The sequence below is a fragment of the Nicotiana sylvestris genome, chromosome 5 (assembly GCF_000393655.2).
Source record: "Nicotiana sylvestris chromosome 5, ASM39365v2, whole genome shotgun sequence".
In the NCBI taxonomy this organism is placed as follows: Eukaryota; Viridiplantae; Streptophyta; class Magnoliopsida; order Solanales; family Solanaceae; genus Nicotiana; species Nicotiana sylvestris.
Window position 1 is genome coordinate 10631321 of NC_091061.1, and position 21340 is coordinate 10652660.

Sequence of the window (21340 nt, forward strand, 5' to 3'; positions counted from 1 at the left end):
ACTTAAAACATCCTATACACTTCAAAATCACTACAGACTATAAACCTCCGGCCTAAACACATAGTCACATCATGTGAATGGGAACTGTCATATCTTTTACCTCACAATAATAGCCACTCCGTATACAAATTCACTAACATAGTACTTTCTAGTTCTGATTTGAATAGATCTAAACAACTTAAAATCATTCCCTAAAATTCAATGTCACCTGCTCTTGGTTCGCATTTCGTACATCATATTATTCTTAGCTATATTTCCCTTAGGCTCTTTTCTGTCCAAAACTATAGTGATTAATTCTATGCCCGCTATTGTTAAATTCTTAACCTGTTACACCTTGGGGTCTGACATACAGATACAGTTCCATACACATCTGATAAATCACTTCATGCACCATCCGGTGATTCTTGGGTCTTAATCCCTAAAACATGAAAATATTTCGCTATAGTCACTGTTACTTACATTTTCTTTGAGCATCCATATGCATCATTGTATACTCAGAAATCTCCAGAAATTTTGATACACTGAAAATTGGAGATCTGGTAACTGAATAACAAATAACTGGCATATTGAATAACTATAAACCTGCTAACTGGTAACTAAGATAAACTGACAACCATAAAACATGATAACTGCTTTTGTACTTTCTGATTAGGTTATGCTCTAATATGTACTACTATCCATTGAATCCCACTTTCAACATCCTCTCAAATCTTATTTGTTACCAACATGTACTCCACAGATATACCCCAATGGGCAATTGTCCTATCTAGAACCTTAGGTTTCTCCTGCGCGTCGCTTGGGCATCCAATACATTTGGAATTTAATAGGAAGAGAAGGTTAACTATTGCTCTAAGCTTCGTGGCACCATCTAGAGTAGAAAAAAGTGAGACAACCCTGAATGTCTTAATAGTTAACCGTTTATATGAGTTGCCGGCACACATATATAAAGGAAACTACACTGGACATGACTTTATAGACTTCCTAGGACTCTTGAACCTAGTGCTCTGATACCAAATTTTTGTCATGCCCCGAACTTGGGCCTGGACGTAACACGACACTCGGTGCCTAGCTACATGTGACCGAGCGAATCAACTGGCTGGTTGAATCAACATATGATATCATAACATACTAAATGCGGAAGATAAACTAACACATGCTGATATACTGAAAGTCTGAACGATAAAAATCAAAGTGCGAAAATACTATTACAATTTTGAAACATATTTGTAGTCAACATAGCTTAATATGAAAAGTCTACGACTCTATCTAGTTGTTACTCTAGTCTACGAAGCCTCTAATGAAGTACTGAAAATACTGACCTTCTGTAAATGCTGAAAGACTATAAAGTAATGATAATGCCCCGAAAGAAATGGGGATCACCAAATAGCTGGTACGAGAATCCTAGCGCTCTGAATCATCAACCTATAAATCATTGCCTGCATTGTGAGATGCATGCCCTGGGCAAAAGGGACGTCAGTACATTTGAATTGCACTGGTATGTAAAGTAACTGAAAGAAAGAATTATAAATGCTGAAACTGAAACTAAGTTGATAACTGAGAATTGATAATTGATAACTAAAATGATAACTATTGAAATTGAAACTGAAATGATAACTGGTAACTGAACTGATAACTAATAATTGAACTGAACAAAGAAAGTAAAGATATAAATACTCCCTCTTCTGAATGATGAACAACCTGTTTATCTGAATATTAAACTGTGGCCTCAGGACCAATATATATATGTGCACAACTGCGGCCTCGGGCTCAAGTATACGTATACATAATTGCGGCCTCAGGCCCAAAGATGCATAAAGCATAAACTGCGGCCTCAGGCCCAACGATGTATAAAGCATTAACTGTGGCCTCAGGCCCAAATACAGGTGTTCGACATTCAAGGATTTAAAATTAGGAACTAAGAATCATACTGCAATACATGATAGTGAAATACTGAATCACACTGAGTTACATGACACTGGAATACTTGATCACACTGAGTTACATAATACTGAAATACTGAATAAGACTAGACTAAGACATATATTCTTGAACTGATTATGAATACTGAAACTTCAACTGTTATGGCATACTGAGTAATCTATACTACGACTCGGGGGCATCAAACCCAATTCTATATTGAATATGCACTGAGTTCACAACGTTCAGAATGAAAGTCATGAACGAGTTATGAAGCTAGAGAATAGAAGTGCTATAATTATTCAAGGAACTAGGCTAAACTATATCTCTGAGGCAATTAGTAACATCGTAAAAGAAACGTAGTGTAGGGAGAATTATTAACATTCCCAAACGTAGAGAGTTACCCTCACATACCTCAATTTCGCCCTTTAATGATACTACAATGATCCACAATACTAAGAACCTTCAATCTACAATAGCAACATTCAATGGAACCCAATATTAGTAACAAATTCCATAACTTAAGCCATTTAGGCATATTATCAAATACCTTGTAGGCATAAATCTCTACATCTCATCACCATATAATTAGTTCATCTAACTACCACCATTCATCAACAATTTATCCCACCATCATTATTAGCCAATTTATAACTTCCAAAATCACATATATGACCATCCATCCACACCCAACCAACAAAGTTCCATTAAATAACCATCTTTCAATCTCTATAATAGTTGTGTAATCAAATTGGAAACTTATGGTTTCCAATCGCCATACCAAGAGTTCCAATACTTATTCATACTCATATTCCCTTAATAAATCCATACATGTAAGTCTAAGGGTGTAGGATTACCTTTTTGGAAGAAATCTTGCAAAACCCTCATTTGAGTTCTTGAAGAAATCCCTTGAATATCTAAGTATTTTATTTGTAGATTTCATCAATACTAGTGTATAAATGATGGAATTCACACCAAGATAATAGGGATTGCTTACCTTGAAGAAGGGAGGGGTTGGAGGTTTTGAGAGAGTGGAGAAAAATCCTAAAATTCGTCCAAATGAAGTGGGGAAATTAACCCTCAAAGGTTTTATATCAAAATAGGGTCGGGTTGAAAAAAAATAAGATTTGCACAACTACGGCGCATGGGGAAACGCATGAGGCAGCGTGGTAATGAAATATGTGACTAGGAACGAAATTTGGAGGTGCTCTGATAATCTACACAGCCGCGCCGCATGGGGCGGTGCGGTAGTGTAAAATTCTGCGAGCTTTTGGTAATTAGGTCATAACTTCTGTAGGAGTGTCCAAATGATGAACGGTTTAAAGAGTTAGAAACTAGACTCAAAGATCTTTCATTTGATAGTTTGTGCATCACATAAAACCTTATATAAATGTAGATATGCGTGCCCAAAGTATAGTCTTGTGCGTGCTCATTTAGAATTTTAGTCTATCATGTAATTTTCCAACTTGGCTTAGACTTACGTCTTTCCTTGGGCCCCAAATCACTTATGATATGCCTCGTACACTTATTATCATAACCAATTGATAATTATCACATTAATACTTATTTAATGTATCCACAACTGTTTCAAATTTACGGGGTGTTACAGTATGAGTAAAAATAGATTGGAGTCTAATATTGTCTGAAAGGGATAATTTTGCAAAGAATTATATTTGTACAACTTTTTAAAATGGAATTTTTACATACTTATACACTATTGGAAGTTTTATTATAAAAAATATCCATGTTTTGGTATTTACCCGACTTAAACACATTTTAGTTATAAAATATATACAATCCATCTTAAAAGGCTCACAATCCATTATTAGTGCCTTCAATCAAGGGATTTAGTTATACATTTTTCCTTTTTTCTCTCATCTTTCTCCTGACGTGCTTTTATTTTGGTGACACTAGGTATCTCAATCAAAGGGTTAATTTCACTCATGGTCATCCAACTTATCATTTATTTCACAAAAGTCACTTAACTATTTTTCATCACTTAAAAGTCACTCCACTTTACCTTTGTAACTTAAAAGTCATTCTAGTTCAAAACCTATAAAATATCCTATAAAAATATGATATGGCATTAAATTTAATTAAAAAATCTAATTATATTGCCACATAAGCTTAGATGGACCATACCTAATTTAGACCCTTTCATCCACAATTCGATTTGACCCATAATCCAAATGGATTTTAATATTTTGACCATTAGAAGGATAAGAAGAGAGCAATTATTTTGTGCCAAAATATCTTACTTTATTTGTTACGTAATAACCTTAATACTACCACCTATAATTTCATTAAAAATATGGATAGAACTAGCACAGAACAAGTTTTTGCATCCTTCATGTCATTTTATAATTTTCCATGAAGTTAAAATACTACCATATCAATCTCACATAACAATTTAATGTACCACTAACTGACAAGAACAACAAGCTAATAAGAACCTATTTTTACAAATTACTATTCCATTAAAGTCAAAATATTGCTTATTAAGCAATACTAACAGACAAAAATACTGCTCAGTAAGAAACATCCACAATGAAATTGCATAATAGAAGTTGTCAATACACACCACAATCGTAGACAACCTATAGCGATAATTTGGACAAAAGAAAGAGACAACGTATTGTGTCATTGACCATAAATATACAATCAAAACCTAAAGATAAATTAAAGACCAATTTTTCTTAAATTTCTTAGACTTCTTTTTCAATAAATTAACCACAAAATCAAAGTGCTAGTCCAGCTAATTGTTCAAATATTAATAATCCCTTTTGGTTATTGGTCAAATCGGGCTGAGGAAGAAATGAGTCTAGCTTAGATATGGTCTATTTAAGATTATGTGGCATTATTGTTAGATTATTTAATTAAATATAATGCCATGTCAGATTTTTTATTGGATATTTTGTAGGTTTTGAACCAGAATGATTTTTAAGTTACAAAGGTAAAATTGAGTAACTTTTAAGTGATGAAAAATAGTTAAATGAATTTTGTAAAATAAATGATAAGTTAGATGACCATAAGTGAAATTAACCCAATCAAACGTTGTTCTTTCTCTGCAACCCAATACGCTTGAATATTTTATTAAAGAAAATCAAATGGGTGTTAGATTAATATTGGTGAAATTGTTCGGGCAAGCTTGTCCTAAAGGTTTGGTGACATTTTAGACTCATTTCAAAGGAAGAAACTTTCACAAGGGAATTAATGTGGTAGGGCTTCGTCACAATATTAGAGATACTAGTTATTTAATTGCAAACAGAAGAACTCCGGCGAAAAAAAAGACAATACCTGCCGGAACTAGGTTTTCTATGCTACCAAATTATCATCTCACCGACACCGGCACAAACAAGCTCATCGACAACTGAGATTAACCCTGAATTCCCATTAGTTGCCCAACAATTCCTTTTCACCGGAAAAAGTTGTTGCATCAGCAAATCGATGAATCATCGATTTGAAATGTAGTATTCGATTTCTGAATTCGAGTTCTCAGAGCCTAATCCTGTAATAGAGTATTCAGAAAATTCTCAATCAATCTCAAAATTCATATACGCCGTTGGATGAAAAGTTACAATATATCCAGCTACAATATCGTCAACTTAAATAAAATTTATATACAAATTTTATACAATATGTCTTTTGTATATTTTGCATCTGATTTATGCATAGTAAAAACAAGGCTGAATATATAGACAACCCCTTAAACTTGTCCTTTTTTCTTCATCTAGACACTTAAACTAACTCCATGACCTATTGAGCCCTACATCTCTATACAAATTGTGCCTATCAGACACAAAAAGCTAGAAAACAAGATGCGTGTAGTTCAAAGTCATGTGACGTGGCAAAGAACCAATGAAAATTGGACATGTAGAACTTTCCAAAAATATTAAAAGAAATATTTTTTTAATTGTTGAACAAAAAAAAGAAATCATCTCTATTTTTTTCCAACTGTACTCCCCTGTCCATCTTCCTATTCCAGAAATTAATTGTTCCCAAATTTTAATTACTTATAGCTTATTATGTTAGTTTATGTTTTTTTTTCTCTGCTGGTCTTCTTTCCCCATACAGATTTCCCTTCTTTTTTTTAAGACTTTCCTCCGTTAGACCAGATCGGAGATCATCTCCGTCGGGATCTCTTAATGTCATCCATCGAATTATAGCGAAGTTTTATATATTCTGGAAATATGAAGTATCAAATGACTAATTAAGAAAAACGTTTCTGGGTCTACTTATAATGGAAGAGTGGCATTTTGGGAATAAACCAACATACCTCACATCACTAGCCCCAACTAGAACAACAACAATTACGAAAATAAAAAGTGTGATTATCTGAAAATTCTTCTTTCTAAAGTTGGGTGCATTTTTCTTTATTTATTGCTGGATGTATTCTTGGACTGCTCTATGCAACTTTGTGTGTTGGGTTGCTGTTTGTCTGTATGATTTGGTAAAGTTATGGTACTGAAGAGAGAGAGGCCATATCCATGGTGGTTTGTAAGTTTTGAGAGAATTTTTTCGTTTTTCAGTAAAAGAAACTGAGAGCAATAAGAGAAAAATCAATGGTGATATTCGAGTAGGAAATGGGACGGGAAATCTGGTTGTGAAAATGGAGATCAAGAAGGTGACCAGATTGGTTTTTCGAAAGAAGATTGGAGACTTTCTGTAAATAATGAGAGGAAGTGTCGTGAGGTGTGAGATAATAGAGTATGGCTTGATTGGTGAAGAAGAAGACTAGTTCAGTTCTCTTTTCTAACTGGTTCACGCACTCAAATTAGGTGAGATTCACCCTTTCTGCCATGTCAGCTTCTAGTATCTAATAGACACAGTTAGAATTGAGATGAAGTGCTCAATAGGTCATATGGTTAGTTAAAGTGCCTAGATGAAAAAAAGGACAAGTTTAAGGGGCTGCCTATGTATTCAGCCTAAAAACAATAAGGAATACAACTAATTATGTATTATACAACTTATCTACAACTTTCATACATTATTTCTACCCAGTTATATACAACTATTATATCACATAACCAGAGGCGAATCCAAAATTTTAAGTTTATGGGTTCCTATAACAATCTCAAGTTAATCTACATGATAACTGGACCAACGAACTCGGTTCTAAGCTAAATATTCTTATATTTTTAATGAATTTTTTAGTATAAATACATGGTCTATGCAAAAGTTACTGGGTTCAAGGGAACCCGTAATCTTTGCTCTAGATTCGCCCCTGCATATAACTTAAATACAGTTTTAATACAACTATTTTTCAACTTTCATACAACATTCAAATAAAAAAAAATATAACTACAACAGAATACAATTTTTCTACAATTTTACTATAACTTTACTACAATTTCTGCAGTATAATGTATGTCATATCTTCTTCTTCTTCTTCTTCTTCTTCTTCTTCTTCTTCTTCTTCTTCTTCTTCTTCTTCAAGTTTCAATCTGAAATTCAGCTAAAATCACGTCTAATCTTTACCAAAACACCCTCAAAATTGAGATATAAACTCCAAACAATATTCCAATTATTTGCAACAACACCCAATCCAAATAAATAATGGTTTTTGAAAACCCAAATTCGAATTCAAAGCTTCAAAGCTTTTTAATGGTTGTCAATGGTGTAATTGCTGCTCTATTTTCCGTTGCTTTACATTATTGGAATTAGGGATTGAGAGATAGAGAGAGACGTAGAGAGAATTCCCAATTGTTTGCAACAACACCCAATTCAAACAAATAATATTTTTTGAAAATTCAAATTCAAATTCATAGCTTCAAAGCTTTTTAATGGTTGTCAATGGTGAAATTGCTGCTCTCTTTTCCTTTGCTCTACATTACTGGAATTAGGGATTGAGAGATAGAGAGACGTAGAGAGAGAGAGAACGTAGGAGAGAGAGAGAGCGTAGGTGGAGAGAGAATAAGGATGAGAAATAATTGAGTCCTAATATAAAGAGATAATCATTTAATTTTTAAAGTGTATATAATTGGTAAATTTGTATATAGGAGGTAATTAAATAAAAACTTGAACATGAAGAATAATAAAGCTTCCAATAGTGTATAGGTATGTAAAAATCCCTTTTAAAATAGAAACAAAATCTAAACAACGGCCTAAAAAATGAACATTTGCATAAATCAGCCAAACTGCACAAGATGGAGTCCGTAAGAAGAATAATCTGGAGCCCAAATCCAAGGACAACCTTGTTTTATATTTGCAAATATTAAAATATCATTTATGCTAATAAATTAATGTTCTTCCATAGAGGCTAAAGGTACTTAACTTGATGATCTGACCCGCTTGATCTTTAGTAAGTCGCTATGCTGAGTTATTTTTAATCTATTTCTTTTACACAGAGGAAGGGCAAGCAGGGCAGATCGTGAAAATAGCACGGGCTAGCCAGTTTTTCGGACTGATAATTAAAAAATAGACAATGTTTGCAAAATCATTAAAAAATAGCCACTATTTTGTTGTAACATGAAAATTTTCAGTATAATATACTGAATATTAATGCACATGTGTATGAACTTCTAGCATATTATGCTGGAACTCTAGCACATAGAAAGTTCCAGCATAATATACTGGAGACTGGAGCACCTGTGTATGAACTTCCAGCATATTATGCTGGAACTCCTGTATATTATGCTGAAATTTCACATGTAAAAAATTCGAACTCCAGTATATTATGCTGGAATATTTTCCGGATTTTGAATAGTATTTTCGTTCAGATTTATCTTTACATGAAAAGTGGCTAAATTTCGATTACTTTTGAAACTGTGGCTATTTTTCAATAATCACTTATAAATCTGACTATTTTTGAATTTCGTCCGGAAGGATCTAATACTATAGATCCATAATTTTTAGCCTAGACTTGAATTTATGCGTGTAAAATTTATTGGAATTGCTGAAAATATTAAATTATGCACTAAGGACTCAAACAAGGTAATAAGTTCAGTTATTGAAATTTGAGTTCTAAACCCATAGATTTAATATAAAAATATACATATATGGAAGGTATACTTCTAGAACACAAAAAGAATAAAATAAAAAACAATACATACAACACGTTGACCATGTATAAGCACAAATTCCTGACATAACGTACGTAAGTACGTCTTTAAAACTTTTCTTTTTCAATTGTGCAAAAATAGAAAAAGAGAAAGGCAGAAGTCAAAGGTTGAGGGAATGTGGTTTTTTTTTTGACAGACCACCTACTTAAGCACATCATTTATTAAATCTAAGACTTGTCGTTATAGATTTCTCAAACTAAATTTCTAGTTAGAATACATAACCAATCAAATCTTTAACGAACTAATTTAATATACACAACAAACTGAAGATGACTTTTTGCCATCTTTGATTTTTCCCACTAGACTTCATTCAATTTTGGGAGCCTTGCAATAACGGTAAAGTTGTCTTTATGTGATCTATAGTCATGAGTTTGAGCAGCAGAAGTTGACACTAGTGCTTGCATTAGAGTATGTTATCTATATAATATCCTTTTGGGTGCGACCCTTCCTCGAACCATGTTTGAACGTGGGATGTGTTGTGCACCGGGCTGCCCTTATTTTTTTTTAAAAAATTAAACAGTATGGTGCACTAGTTTTCTCTATGAATATGCAGAGACGGAGCTAGCCCATCGAGTACGGGTCCGGTCGAACCCAGTCGTTTTGGTCGAATCCATGTATTTGTCTTAAAAAATTCATTGAATATGTATAAATTATTTTTAGAACTCAGTAACTTAAAAGGATTAGAACCTCTAACCCATAAACTTCAAATCCTGGCTCCACCTTTGTGCGCATGGCTCGAGGAAGTAAGGGTCTGACCCCGACTGTACTGGGTGTTATGTACGTACGTAGTCTTATTTTGCATTTCCACAACAATGTTATTTTTGTAACTTAAGCCTGTGACTTCCTAGTCACATTATAACAACTTTTTATTATTACACCAAAACTCTCCTTTGAATCCAAATGCATATTCAAGTATCTAATAGGAGTAATAAGCCTAACCTTCAAATTTTATTTCTTTGATCTAATATTGGTAAAGATATTGTCGTGCGACACCAACCTATGACTTCTATGACCTAATAGATTTTTACGTTTTAACTAATTCTTGGTCACTGTTTTTTATAGTTTAAGAAGTAATAAGCAGTGCAAATTATGGTTTGCAGCTATTGGTTCGTTGGATTTGAAATACAATCTACCATATAGTCATTTCTTATATATCACAATAGCTTTAGTTAATATATATTAATTAATTTGATGACATAAGTTAATTAAACTGCTAAATAATCTATAGAGTAAATCAGTAAATTACTCTTATGTCGAGGACACACTCTGAATAGATAAAACTTATCAATATTTAGTGCCAAACCATATCAACTTAATTACCATGATTAAGTGATTTGGAGTAAGAATATATATTAATTAACCATGATCAAGTGAGAGAAGCCCGTGTGTAAACACATGTCACGCATCTATTGACTTGATGTAAACGTCCAAATCAGCAAAACTCAAGTTCATTTCTTATCTTTCCATTTTTTTTTGGGGCGGGGGGGGGGGGGGAGGGGTGAGAGGTGCTTTAATATTTCTATAGCGACTCTTCTTTTTTCAGTATTCCTTTAACCATGATTAGCAAAAAAATACATATGAAAGACACATGTCATGCATTTATTTATTTGATGTAAACAACGACCGTGCGTATGTATTTTTTTCCCACCAGTTTTTTTAACAAAGAGCAGGAGTTTCCTTCAGTTTTTTTATAGACTAGCTAGGATACATGGTATATATAATCGTAACACCAAAGTTTGTTGGATAACAGCACATCGTTAGTATTAAGCAAAAACCATAAGAATGATGTTTCCTTGAAAATTGTGAATATAACAAACTCAAAGAAAAAGACTTATAATACAAGCATTATTCATGTAAATTTCTGCAGTTACAGATATAGGATAAGTGGGTGAACCAACTGCTTCTACAGCCTACAGAGTTGAACTAAATTTTGAAAACATAATATGTCAACCTCAGACTACTTACTTCTCTCTCTTCTTTTCTCCCTATAAAAGCATAGCCTCAACTCTACTATCTTTCACAAACAACCATTGCTAACCCTCAAAAAGAGTTTAAAGAAGAGGAAAAGAATGGAGGCATTCAACAGCATTGCTAACCCTTTGAGTTCTTTCTTCTTTATATGCATTTTGCTTCTCTTGGCAAATGCAGCATTTGGAAAAGTTCACTACCATGATTTTGTTGTAAGCTATCCAAGATTTCCCTTCTTTGTTTGCTAACATATCGTAAAATTTTACAAACACTTGTGATACTGACCTCTGTTTTCTTGTAACAGATTCAAGCAACACCAGTGAAGAGGCTGTGCAAAACTCACAACACCATAACGGTGAACGGACAATTCCCTGGACCAACATTGGAAGTAAACAACGGGGACACTCTAGTTGTCAACGCTGTCAATAAAGCTCGATATAATGTCACAATTCACTGGTAAATTCATGCATGCAAAATTCAAATGAACTGATATATGTTGGTCAATAAAGCAGACGCGATTATATGTAATGATATTTTATTTGACATTTTTATACTACTTTGTTTTGTATCAAAAGGCATGGAGTAAGGCAAATGAGAACAGCATGGGCAGATGGACCAGAATTTGTCACTCAGTGTCCAATTAGACCAGGAAAGAGTTACACTTACCGGTTTACAATTCAAGGACAGGAAGGAACTCTTTGGTGGCACGCTCACAGCTCGTGGCTCAGGGCTACGGTTTATGGAGCTCTAATTATCCATCCAAAAGAAGGCGAATCCTATCCATTTGCTAAGCCCAAAAGAGAAACACCAATTATGCTTGGTACTACTTCTACCTTCTCTTCAATACCAAAAGCTTTTATCATTTCTGAAAAAGAAGAGTACTAGTTATGCATTTGGTAATATATTCTGTTTTCGTTTAGAAATTTTGTTGAAATGATAGTTTGACGATGATGATTAGGTGAGTGGTGGGATACAAACCCGATTGATGTTGTAAGACGAGCAACAAGAACAGGAGCAGCTCCTAATGTATCTGATGCTTACACCATCAATGGCCAACCAGGTGATCTCTACAAGTGCTCAAGTAAAGGTTAGTTCTAATCTCGAAATATTTGAAGTTTACACATAGTATAAAGACTAATTTCCACCTAACAATGTTATGCTAGCAGTAATCTATGAATCATATCTTACCTGTTAGCACATGTTTTCATAGAAATCATGTTAATGCAGATACCACCATAGTGCATGTGGACGCTGGTGAAACGAACCTCCTTCGAGTTATCAATGCTGCACTCAATCAGCAACTTTTCTTTACTGTGGCCAACCATAAGCTTACTGTTGTTGGAGCAGATGCCTCTTATGTTAAACCCTTCACTACATCAGTCCTTATGCTCGGACCAGGCCAGACAACTGATGTCCTAATCATCGCCGATCAGCCACCAGCCAAATACTACATGGCAGCACGTGCCTATGCAAGCGCTCAAGGTGCACCCTTTGATAATACCACAACCACAGCCATCCTAGAGTACAAGGCAGCTTCTTGTTCTTCCAATTGTGCCAAGACCAATCCAGTTTCCCCATCTTTACCGGCATATAATGACACGGCCACTGCTACAGCCTTCACAACCAAATTCAGAAGCCCAAGAAAGGTCGAGGTGCCCACTGAAATTGACGAAAATCTATTCTTCACAGTCGGGCTAGGACTCAACAACTGCCCAAGAGGTGCTCGCTCCAGAAACTGTCAAGGTCCAAATGGAACTCGATTCACTGCCAGTATGAACAATGTATCTTTTGTACTACCATCCAACTATTCCCTGCTACAAGCACATCACCAAGGCATACCTGGTGTTTTCTCAACTGATTTCCCAGCAAAACCACCTGTAAAATTTGATTATACTGGCAATGTAAGCCGATCACTATGGCAACCTATTCGAGGAACGAAGCTGTACAAGCTGAAATATGGGGCAAGAGTGCAAGTTGTGTTACAGGGGACAAGTATCTTCACAGCTGAAAACCACCCAATTCATCTCCACGGATACGACTTTTACATCATTGCAGAGGGTTTCGGCAACTTTAATCCAAAAAGAGATACAGCTAAATTCAACCTTGTTGATCCACCTCTTAGAAATACGGCCAGTGTACCCGTCAAAGGATGGACAGTCATCAGATTTGTTGCAGACAATCCAGGTAACAGAATATAAAGTGAAACAACTACATACTTATTTCTCTAACATTTCAAATTCTTTTCTATACAATTTGACTTACAATGTTCACGTAAATAGGAGTGTGGCTAATGCATTGTCACTTGGATGTTCACATTGGCTGGGGTTTGGGCATGGCGTTCATCGTCGAAAATGGAGTTAGTGAATTGGAATCATTGGAAGCTCCTCCAGTAGATCTTCCTGTCTGTTGACAACTGCAACAAGAAAAACATTATACAACAGTCAAGCCCTAGAGAAACCAATTTAATTGTTTTAGCCATTCTAAATGATGTTCCCTACAATGGGGCTAGTTCTTTTTTGCTGTACTATAATCCTTCCCCCACCCCCATATATACTTGAATTTCCTCTTTGATTTTTTGATAGATGACTGGATTAAGATGGTGGTAATACTCCTAAATCAATTCACCATCAAGCTCAGAATATCCCCAAATTACAGTAGTTGTATTTTGTAATTCTACTGAAATTAATAGAGAAGAATTTAATAGAATTTTTTAATAAACTTGCCTATTCCTCCATAAATCAGTACAGCAATTACAAACTGCCTATTTCAAGAAACAAATCTGTTATGAATATTTGAATGTTACTGCTATGCAAGTGCAACGTAAGGGCAGTCCAGTGCACAAGGCATTCCTCATTTTTGCAGGGTCGATGGAAGGGTCGCACCCCAAATGCAAACATTAGTGGTACTAGGCCAAAATATGACATTCAACCCAAAACATGATGTTCACAAATCAGTTTCAGTCAAATACACGGTAAATAGTCATTCAGGATGGACTAAGTCACAATCTCCAATAGTGCACGATCCCACGCTCTTCATCTAGTGTGTGTGTCACCTCAATATAGCACACGATGTGCAATTCGGGGTTTCATACCCTCATGACAACATTTACAACCATTACTCATCTCGATCCGGTCCAAACTCTAGCCCGTGATGCCTTTGCCCTCACGAACCGACCTCCGAATGCTCCAAATCTAGCCACAATTAGAACATAACTATTAAAATATGCTATGGGGACAAAGCCCACTCGAAAATATCCCATTTACATCAAAAATCCCGAAATCTCTCAAACCCGGCCTTCGAACACATATGTCGGAATCCGACAAAAATTACATCAATATAATCCTCATCCTCCCACTAGTCTATACATATTAGGAACATCAAAATCAAACCTCAAATGGCCCCTCAAAGCCCCACTCAAAGGTCTTTTAAGCTCAAGCCCTAATTACCCATTTTTGCTACTGATTTTCCATGGATTTCAAGCTTACAAATGTTAAAATACATCATAGAAACAAGTTTAGGGTCCAAAAATCTTACCTCTATGAAACCCTCTTGAATTCCCTCTTCAATTAGCTCTTCAAAGCTTGCTCCCAAATGAAATATGGTGAAAACCCATTCAAAATCGTGAAAGGAACCTTTTATACTTTCTGAGCCAGGCATTTTTGCACCTGTAGTCCATTTTCCGCTTCTGCGGTTAAAAAGTCGCACCTGCGCTACCGCAGGTGCGCCCACTTCACCGCTTCTACGGTTCCTGAAGAACTTCCTCTTGGCCGCTTCTGCGGCTGCTTTCCGCTTCTGCGATAATCGCACCTGCGGCCTCCCAACTGCAAGTGCGGTTATGACAGAAACCAAATGCTTCACCTGCAAAAACTCAATTCCAATTCTTCCGTCACTCATCCAGAATCACCCCGAGGCCCCCGTGACCTCAACCAAAAACACAAACAAGTCACATACCACCATTCAAACTTGTACCAATCTTCAAAAAACCTCAAACAACATCGAATCACCCAAAACACATCGGATTCAAGCATAAGCTTCCAAATCTTCCAAATTACGCTTTCGATCAAAATGTATACCAAACCACATCCGAATGATCTGAAATTTTGCAAACACACCACAAATGACACCATAGATCTACCCCATATTCGGGAATTCCATTCTGACCTCTATATCAAAATCTCACCTATCAACCGGAGAACGCCAAAATCCCAATTTCGCCAATTCAAGCCTAAACCTTCCACGGACCTCCAAAATACATTCTGATCACGCTCCTAGGTCTCAAATTTCCTAACGGAGCTAACCAAATCATAAAAATTTCAATCCGTGATCATATACGAACAAGTCAAATCTTGGTCAAACCTTTCAAAATTCAAGCTTCAAACTGGGAACTATTCTTCCAAATTTATTCCGATTACCCTGAAAACCAAAACCAACGATTTACATAAGTCATAATACATCACATGGGACAAGTCATGCCCGAGAACTGGCGAGCAAAATGCAAAAGCTCAAAACAACCGATCGTGTTGTTAGATCCAAAATATCCAATATGGCACATTTAATAGCACAAGCCAAGGATATTCTACAAGAATATTATGGTTTTTCCGGTACCTATGCCATCAATATTAAATTTTCATGGAATTCAAGTGCAACGTCTTCAAGAATTTTTATAACATTGAACATGCTCTTAAAATATTTCTATTATGCTTCAAGCCTCGAAGATATTGGATAAAATGTTTCAACGATTCCTACAAGGCAACAGTATTCATGTTCTATAGGTGTCACATCTCCTTCTGTCGCCCCCGCGAGGGGTGTAGGAGTTTTTCCAATTAAAGGACAATCGAAACGAGATTTGTTTATTTATTTTAGAGTCACCACATGAGAGATTTAGGGTGTCCCAAGTCACCAATTTAATCCCGAATCGAGGAAAAGAATGACTCTGTATTACAGTCCGCGAACCAGAAATTCGGATAAGGAATTCTGTTAACCCGGGAGAAGGTGTTAGGCATTCTCGAGTTCTGTGGTTCTAGCACGGTCGCTCAACTGTCATATTCGTCTTGTTTATCTAATTTTATACAATTATGCACTCATGTGCAAGTTTTAACTCTTTATCGCTTTTATTATTATATTTTAAAAGAATGTGAACATCGTTTAAAAAAATATGTCTTTGGATTGCGTCACATGAAATGCACCCGCAATCCGGAACACATTTTTATTCAATGTTTTGGGATTTGGATTTGGGTCGCATGAAATGCGCACCCGAGTTTAAGAAGGTAAGATTAATTAAATCGTGCCTAAAGAGTCTAACGCGTTATTATCTTTGGGGAAGACAGTGAAATTTACTAAACAGTCCATCCCAAATTCTAAGTATTTATTATGACCAATTATTGAGGGCCCCGCAACTTGCATTTTTATTTGGCAAGGCTCGTCTCGTTTTATTTAAAAGGTCGTCCTATAGTGGCTATGTTTCTATTGAGTTTGTCTCTAATAATGAAAGAAGAAGAACAGTCCAACTTTATTTACATGCTTACAAGTTAGTTATTAGTCGGGTTCCGAATATGATTTGCAAAATCCGAACATGAACGCGTATATGAGTAGTCATTTAGATATTACGGGCCCAGGCCCAATGTGCATAACGTGATACTCGGCCTGGGCCACCCTTATTCCAATTGGGCCTATTCAACTTATTTGGTATGTGCTTAACATTCATAAGGGGAAGGCTAACATGCAATGTACAACTTACCTTAATCAAACCATATTCTTACCAACTAAAAAAAACTGCCATTTGTTTAAGGAAGTAACTATTGGATACCTAACATGATTCTTGACAACAATGATGAACTTAACAGAACATGGCTACTGCAACATTAATCCTTTTTTATTATAAGCAAAAACATAGAGTTATATGTATAAAAGTGCAGTTACACCACAGCTGATTTCATGGTTCTAGTAGAGAAAGTACACTATCATACATACAACTAATGTTCAATATATTTCTAATATGAATTCAAAATAACTTCAACTCTTTGTATTCATGCTTCAAATTTTAGCCTACATTGACCAATGTATCCGTTGTGTACCTGGTATAGGAAAGCAAAAGAAGAAGAGGAATGATCAGCAGAGCAGTATGCAACAACACAGCAACACAGGCAGTCGACAATCCCAAACCAGTAACAACAACAGAGACAACCCAATAACAGACCAAAACTCAGCAGCAACTTAAGAGAAAGCCCAGCAGAAATTTCAGAAAACCCAACAACAACAACCAGTGCTAACAATAGCCAATAAACAGTGCAAATTTTTGAGTACTAAACAGAACTCCAGCAGAATCAGTGAACAAAGAAAAAACCCAGAAGACCCAATAAACAGCACCAGCTACAGTCCTGTTGTTCAATAGTGCAACAGAAAAGACCTCTTTTATCTCTCAAACTACTCTTTTAACTTTGGAAAATTAGCTCAACTTTCAGCCTATTTCTGACTTGTGAAGGTTCAGAAAAACAATAGCTGAAAGCTTTTCAAATTCTGAAATCTTAGTGTTCAGCCTTAATTTCTGATTTTCTAACCTCTTAACCTCTGATGTCCAACCCTTTTCTCTACCCTAAAAGAGCCTATTTATAGGCAAAATATAGGCAGGCCTCAGGCTGCCTCGTTTCCCCAGCCCTCAACTCTGCCCATACCCCTTTATTTCCCATTAACATGTGTTTTGTGCCCCAAATGGTATGGGCAACTGACAATCTTCAATTAACCCCATGCTATCAAGTTTTGTTCCACACTATTGTATTAGTTTAATCTTATTTCAGTACCCTATGTCAGCCCAACTTAAACTAACCATTTCTGATCTTTTCACACCCCAAACTACCCCTGTTAACCCCTGGTTACTATTGTTTTACCCTGCTTCAACAGCCTGAGATTTTGAACTTCTGAAAGTTCAAACTCAAGCTGCCCTAAACTGAGTTCTATTTATCACATTGCAGCTACAAACCATTCACAGATAATGTCAAACAATCCGCTAAACGACAATGATTTGATCAATCATATAAAGCTATACGAATCAGAATATTTGAACATTCAGTCCTATAAAACTAATCGACGACGTTTATCTAATCGACTATACTAATTATAACATAGAATAATCAGTCGATCAAACAAACAATACGAACAGGGTCCCAAATGGCTTCAGACAACTTTGCACAAAACAGAGGAACAACATGAATGGAACACTTGACGACACTGATCAAATTGAGCATGTATGTCACCATACGTATTCAACCATAAACAAAAGAATAGTCGACCAAATAAAAAGGTCTTACGGAGATGGGGAAAAATTGAAAGAAAATATCAGAAATACCAAACAAACTGACTAAACATGTTATCAAATTCAAACAACACTCAAACAAAAATAGAAAAAGAAAAAGGAGAACTCACTGTGGAAGCTCAACAAAAAAACGACCCAAGCTTGAACCAGACTCGATCATTTGAGGTCAAACGGACTTTAATCGAAGTGTTCTCAACTGAGAACACTTCGATTAAGGTTTATTAGACCCCAACCCTCTGTTAAAACTGGCCGGATTCCCAAAGTTCTTGTGTTCTAGGGTTTGGACAGTCCGATTTTGGGGCTTGAGGATTTGTGGGAAGATTCGGACCAAACCAAGCTTGGTTTGGTCACGAGTGAGGGCAGGGTAACGACTGGTATGAATCCGGGGTGGGTTGGTGTAGATCGGGGTTTTGCTCGAACCTTAAAACGAAGATTCGAGACGATGGGGAATGATTCGAACCCACCGGTTTACAGATCCGTGTTCAGGGTGGTTGGGTGCATCAGGGGTGTTGCTTTGGTGGTCACCGGCATCGTTGCCGCCGGGTTCATGGTGAGGGTGAATGGTGGTAGCTAGGGTTTGGCAAAGGGTGTTAGGTTAGTCTCTTGAGAGAGACGATGGAAAGGGGGGGTGTTCGGATAGGGGGTGTGGGGTGTGATGAGGGGCTTATATACGGAGGGGGAAAATGGATCCTGGCCGTTGGATCAGGTGAAATCGAGGGCCAGGATCCCTTCACTTAAAGGGAACGGTGTCGTTCCACTTAAAAGGAGGTCGGGCTGGTCCGGGGTAAAATGGGTCGGGCATATGGGGATGGCTTGAGGCCGTTGGATGGGATTGGGTTAACGGTTGAGATCAGATGGCCCTTTACGACGTCATTTGGGTATGTGGCCTGATCTGGGCCGTTCATTTGAATCAATCAATGGCTCAGAATGGGGATGATAATACGACGTCGTTCCACCGTCTGTGAGACCGGGTCGATGTAGACTGGGTCAGCCATAGATTGGGCCTGATCTGCTTGGGTTGAACATGAGCCCAAAATCCGAGTTTCTCTTCAATTTTGAATTCTTTTTCTTTTTCTATCTTTAACTAACAATCAATAAAATTCTAAAAATGACTTGTAAAACCAAAATTATCCTACAACACTATTAAACTTTAACAACAATTATCACACAAGGTTAATATTTAATTAATTAAAACAAATTACACAGCGGCACACAAAAAATGCAACAAAACTGCATATTTTGTAATTTTCTTTCTTTTTCCATAAAACACGACTCAATTAATTCCAAGTCGTACAATTAAATCTTGGATGTGCATGCAACATGTATTTTTGTATTTTTTAATTAATCTCATCAAAGGTAAACATTTACGGACAAAAATAATTACCAAAATGTCACGCAAATTCTCAAAATTGTACACAGATGAAATTTGTTTTATTTTTTGATTTCTTTTGGAGTAGTTCTCCGTGAAGCAAAAATCACGTGCTCACAGCTGCCCCTCTTTGGCCGAAAACACAAAGAGTTTTCGTACAAAGATAAAGTGAGCGGATACGAGCATTTTTTGCCCGTTGGAATACTCCGTGTGAAGCATTTTTTGAAAAAGATTTAACCGAACCTTTGCTTCAAAGGTTTCCTACATATCCCTGGCTAAAGGGGAATCAGGTTAATGTAGTTCAGGAAGTTTTGGTAGCTGGGACTACCATGGGACTGCAATGTTACTGCTGTTGCATGCTGTTATCACTACTTACCGATCTCCTTGTTACACAGTGCTTAAAAGAAAACAAGAAGCTAGGCTAGACTATGGATCATAAGATATCATCTATCTTCAACTTGTTCTTGTTGCCTTACTTTCTTGTCGGCTTGTGTTTCTTCCGGTGCTTTTCTTCCGTGAATTTGGGGATGACACTGGCCTTTTGCTTTTTTGAATACCAGTTTTCATCATTTTGTTCGGTCCGCTGGGGATATGGCTTCCTTTATTAAGCTTTTCGGTGGTTCCTCTGGGGGTACGACTTTCTTCATCAGATTTATTATGCTGGGAATAATTTAATGTTCACAGGCCGCTTCTTTCAAGACGCGTCTTTTCATCCTTTTGACTCATGCGCTTGAATTTGTGCTGGGACCTCTTGTTGTAACCTTCTGCTTTCCGGTGCTGGGGATTTTTATTGTTTCCTGTTGGGGATTCCTGTTGTAACCTTCTACCTTCCGGTGGGTTACTGATTTCAAGATCTGAAGTATAAGATTGAAAAGTATTCCTCTCGTTATACAAGTGGGCACCTGAATGCAAAAATATGAAATGTATTCCCTCGTTATACTGGTGGGCGACCTAGGACATGAAATGAAAATAGAAACGTATGCCTGCATTATACTGTTGGGCGACTTAGGACATGAAATGAAAAACAGAAATGTATGCCCGCATTATACTGGTGGGCGACCTAGAAATGAAAAACAGAAAAGTATGCTCGCATTATACTGGTGGGCGACCTAGGAATGAAAAATAGAAAAGTATGCCCGCATTATACTGGTGGGCGACCTAGGACATGAGATGAAAAACATAAATGTATGCCCGCATTATACTGGTGGGCGACCTAGAAATGAAAAAACAGAAATGTATTCCCGCATTATACTGGTGGGCGACCTAGAACCTGAAATGAAAACAGAAACGTATGCCCGCATTATACTGGTGGGCGGCCTAGAAATGAGAAAACAGAAATGTATTCCCACATTATACTGGTGGGCGACCTAGAACATGAAATGATAACAGAAACATATGCCCGCATTATACCGGTGGGCGGCCTAGAAATGAAAAAATAGAAATGTATTCCCGCATTATACTGGTGGGCGACCTAGAACATGAAATGAAAACAGAAACGTATGCCCGCATTATACTGGTGGGCGTCCTAGGACATGAGATGAAAAACAGAAATGTATGCCCGCATTATACTGGTGGGCGACCGAGGACATGAAATGAAAAAAACAGAAATGTATTCCCTCATTATACTGGTGGGCGCCTAGGACATGAAAATGAAAACAGAAATGTACGCCCGCATTATACTGGTGGACGACCTTGGTCATGAAATGAAAAACAGAA

At 36.6% G+C, this 21340-nt stretch overlaps 1 protein-coding gene and 2 long non-coding RNA genes across 3 annotated transcripts; 1 reads left to right on the forward strand and 2 right to left on the reverse strand.

Annotated features, from left to right (window-relative positions):
• Window positions 1-1319: 1319 nt before the first annotated feature.
• On the reverse strand, window positions 1320-6518 carry LOC138869772 (uncharacterized). Its single transcript, XR_011400021.1, has 3 exons — window positions 6194-6518; window positions 5215-5425; window positions 1320-1457 (listed from the first exon to the last, which is right to left on the reverse strand). It is a non-coding gene; the product is annotated as an uncharacterized lncRNA (long non-coding RNA).
• Window positions 6519-10841: 4323 nt separating this feature from the next.
• On the forward strand, window positions 10842-13664 carry LOC104236468 (laccase-12-like). The gene is made up of 6 exons (XM_009790390.2): window positions 10842-11158; window positions 11251-11402; window positions 11522-11766; window positions 11905-12033; window positions 12174-13130; window positions 13226-13664. Exons 1-6 carry the CDS (start codon window positions 11048-11050, stop codon window positions 13354-13356), a joined length of 1725 nt encoding a protein of 574 aa, XP_009788692.1. The 5' UTR covers window positions 10842-11047; the 3' UTR covers window positions 13357-13664.
• On the reverse strand, window positions 11724-12224 carry LOC104236467 (uncharacterized). Its single transcript, XR_713429.2, has 3 exons — window positions 12135-12224; window positions 11925-12013; window positions 11724-11811 (listed from the first exon to the last, which is right to left on the reverse strand). It is a non-coding gene; the product is annotated as an uncharacterized lncRNA (long non-coding RNA).
• Window positions 13665-21340: the final 7676 nt, after the last annotated feature.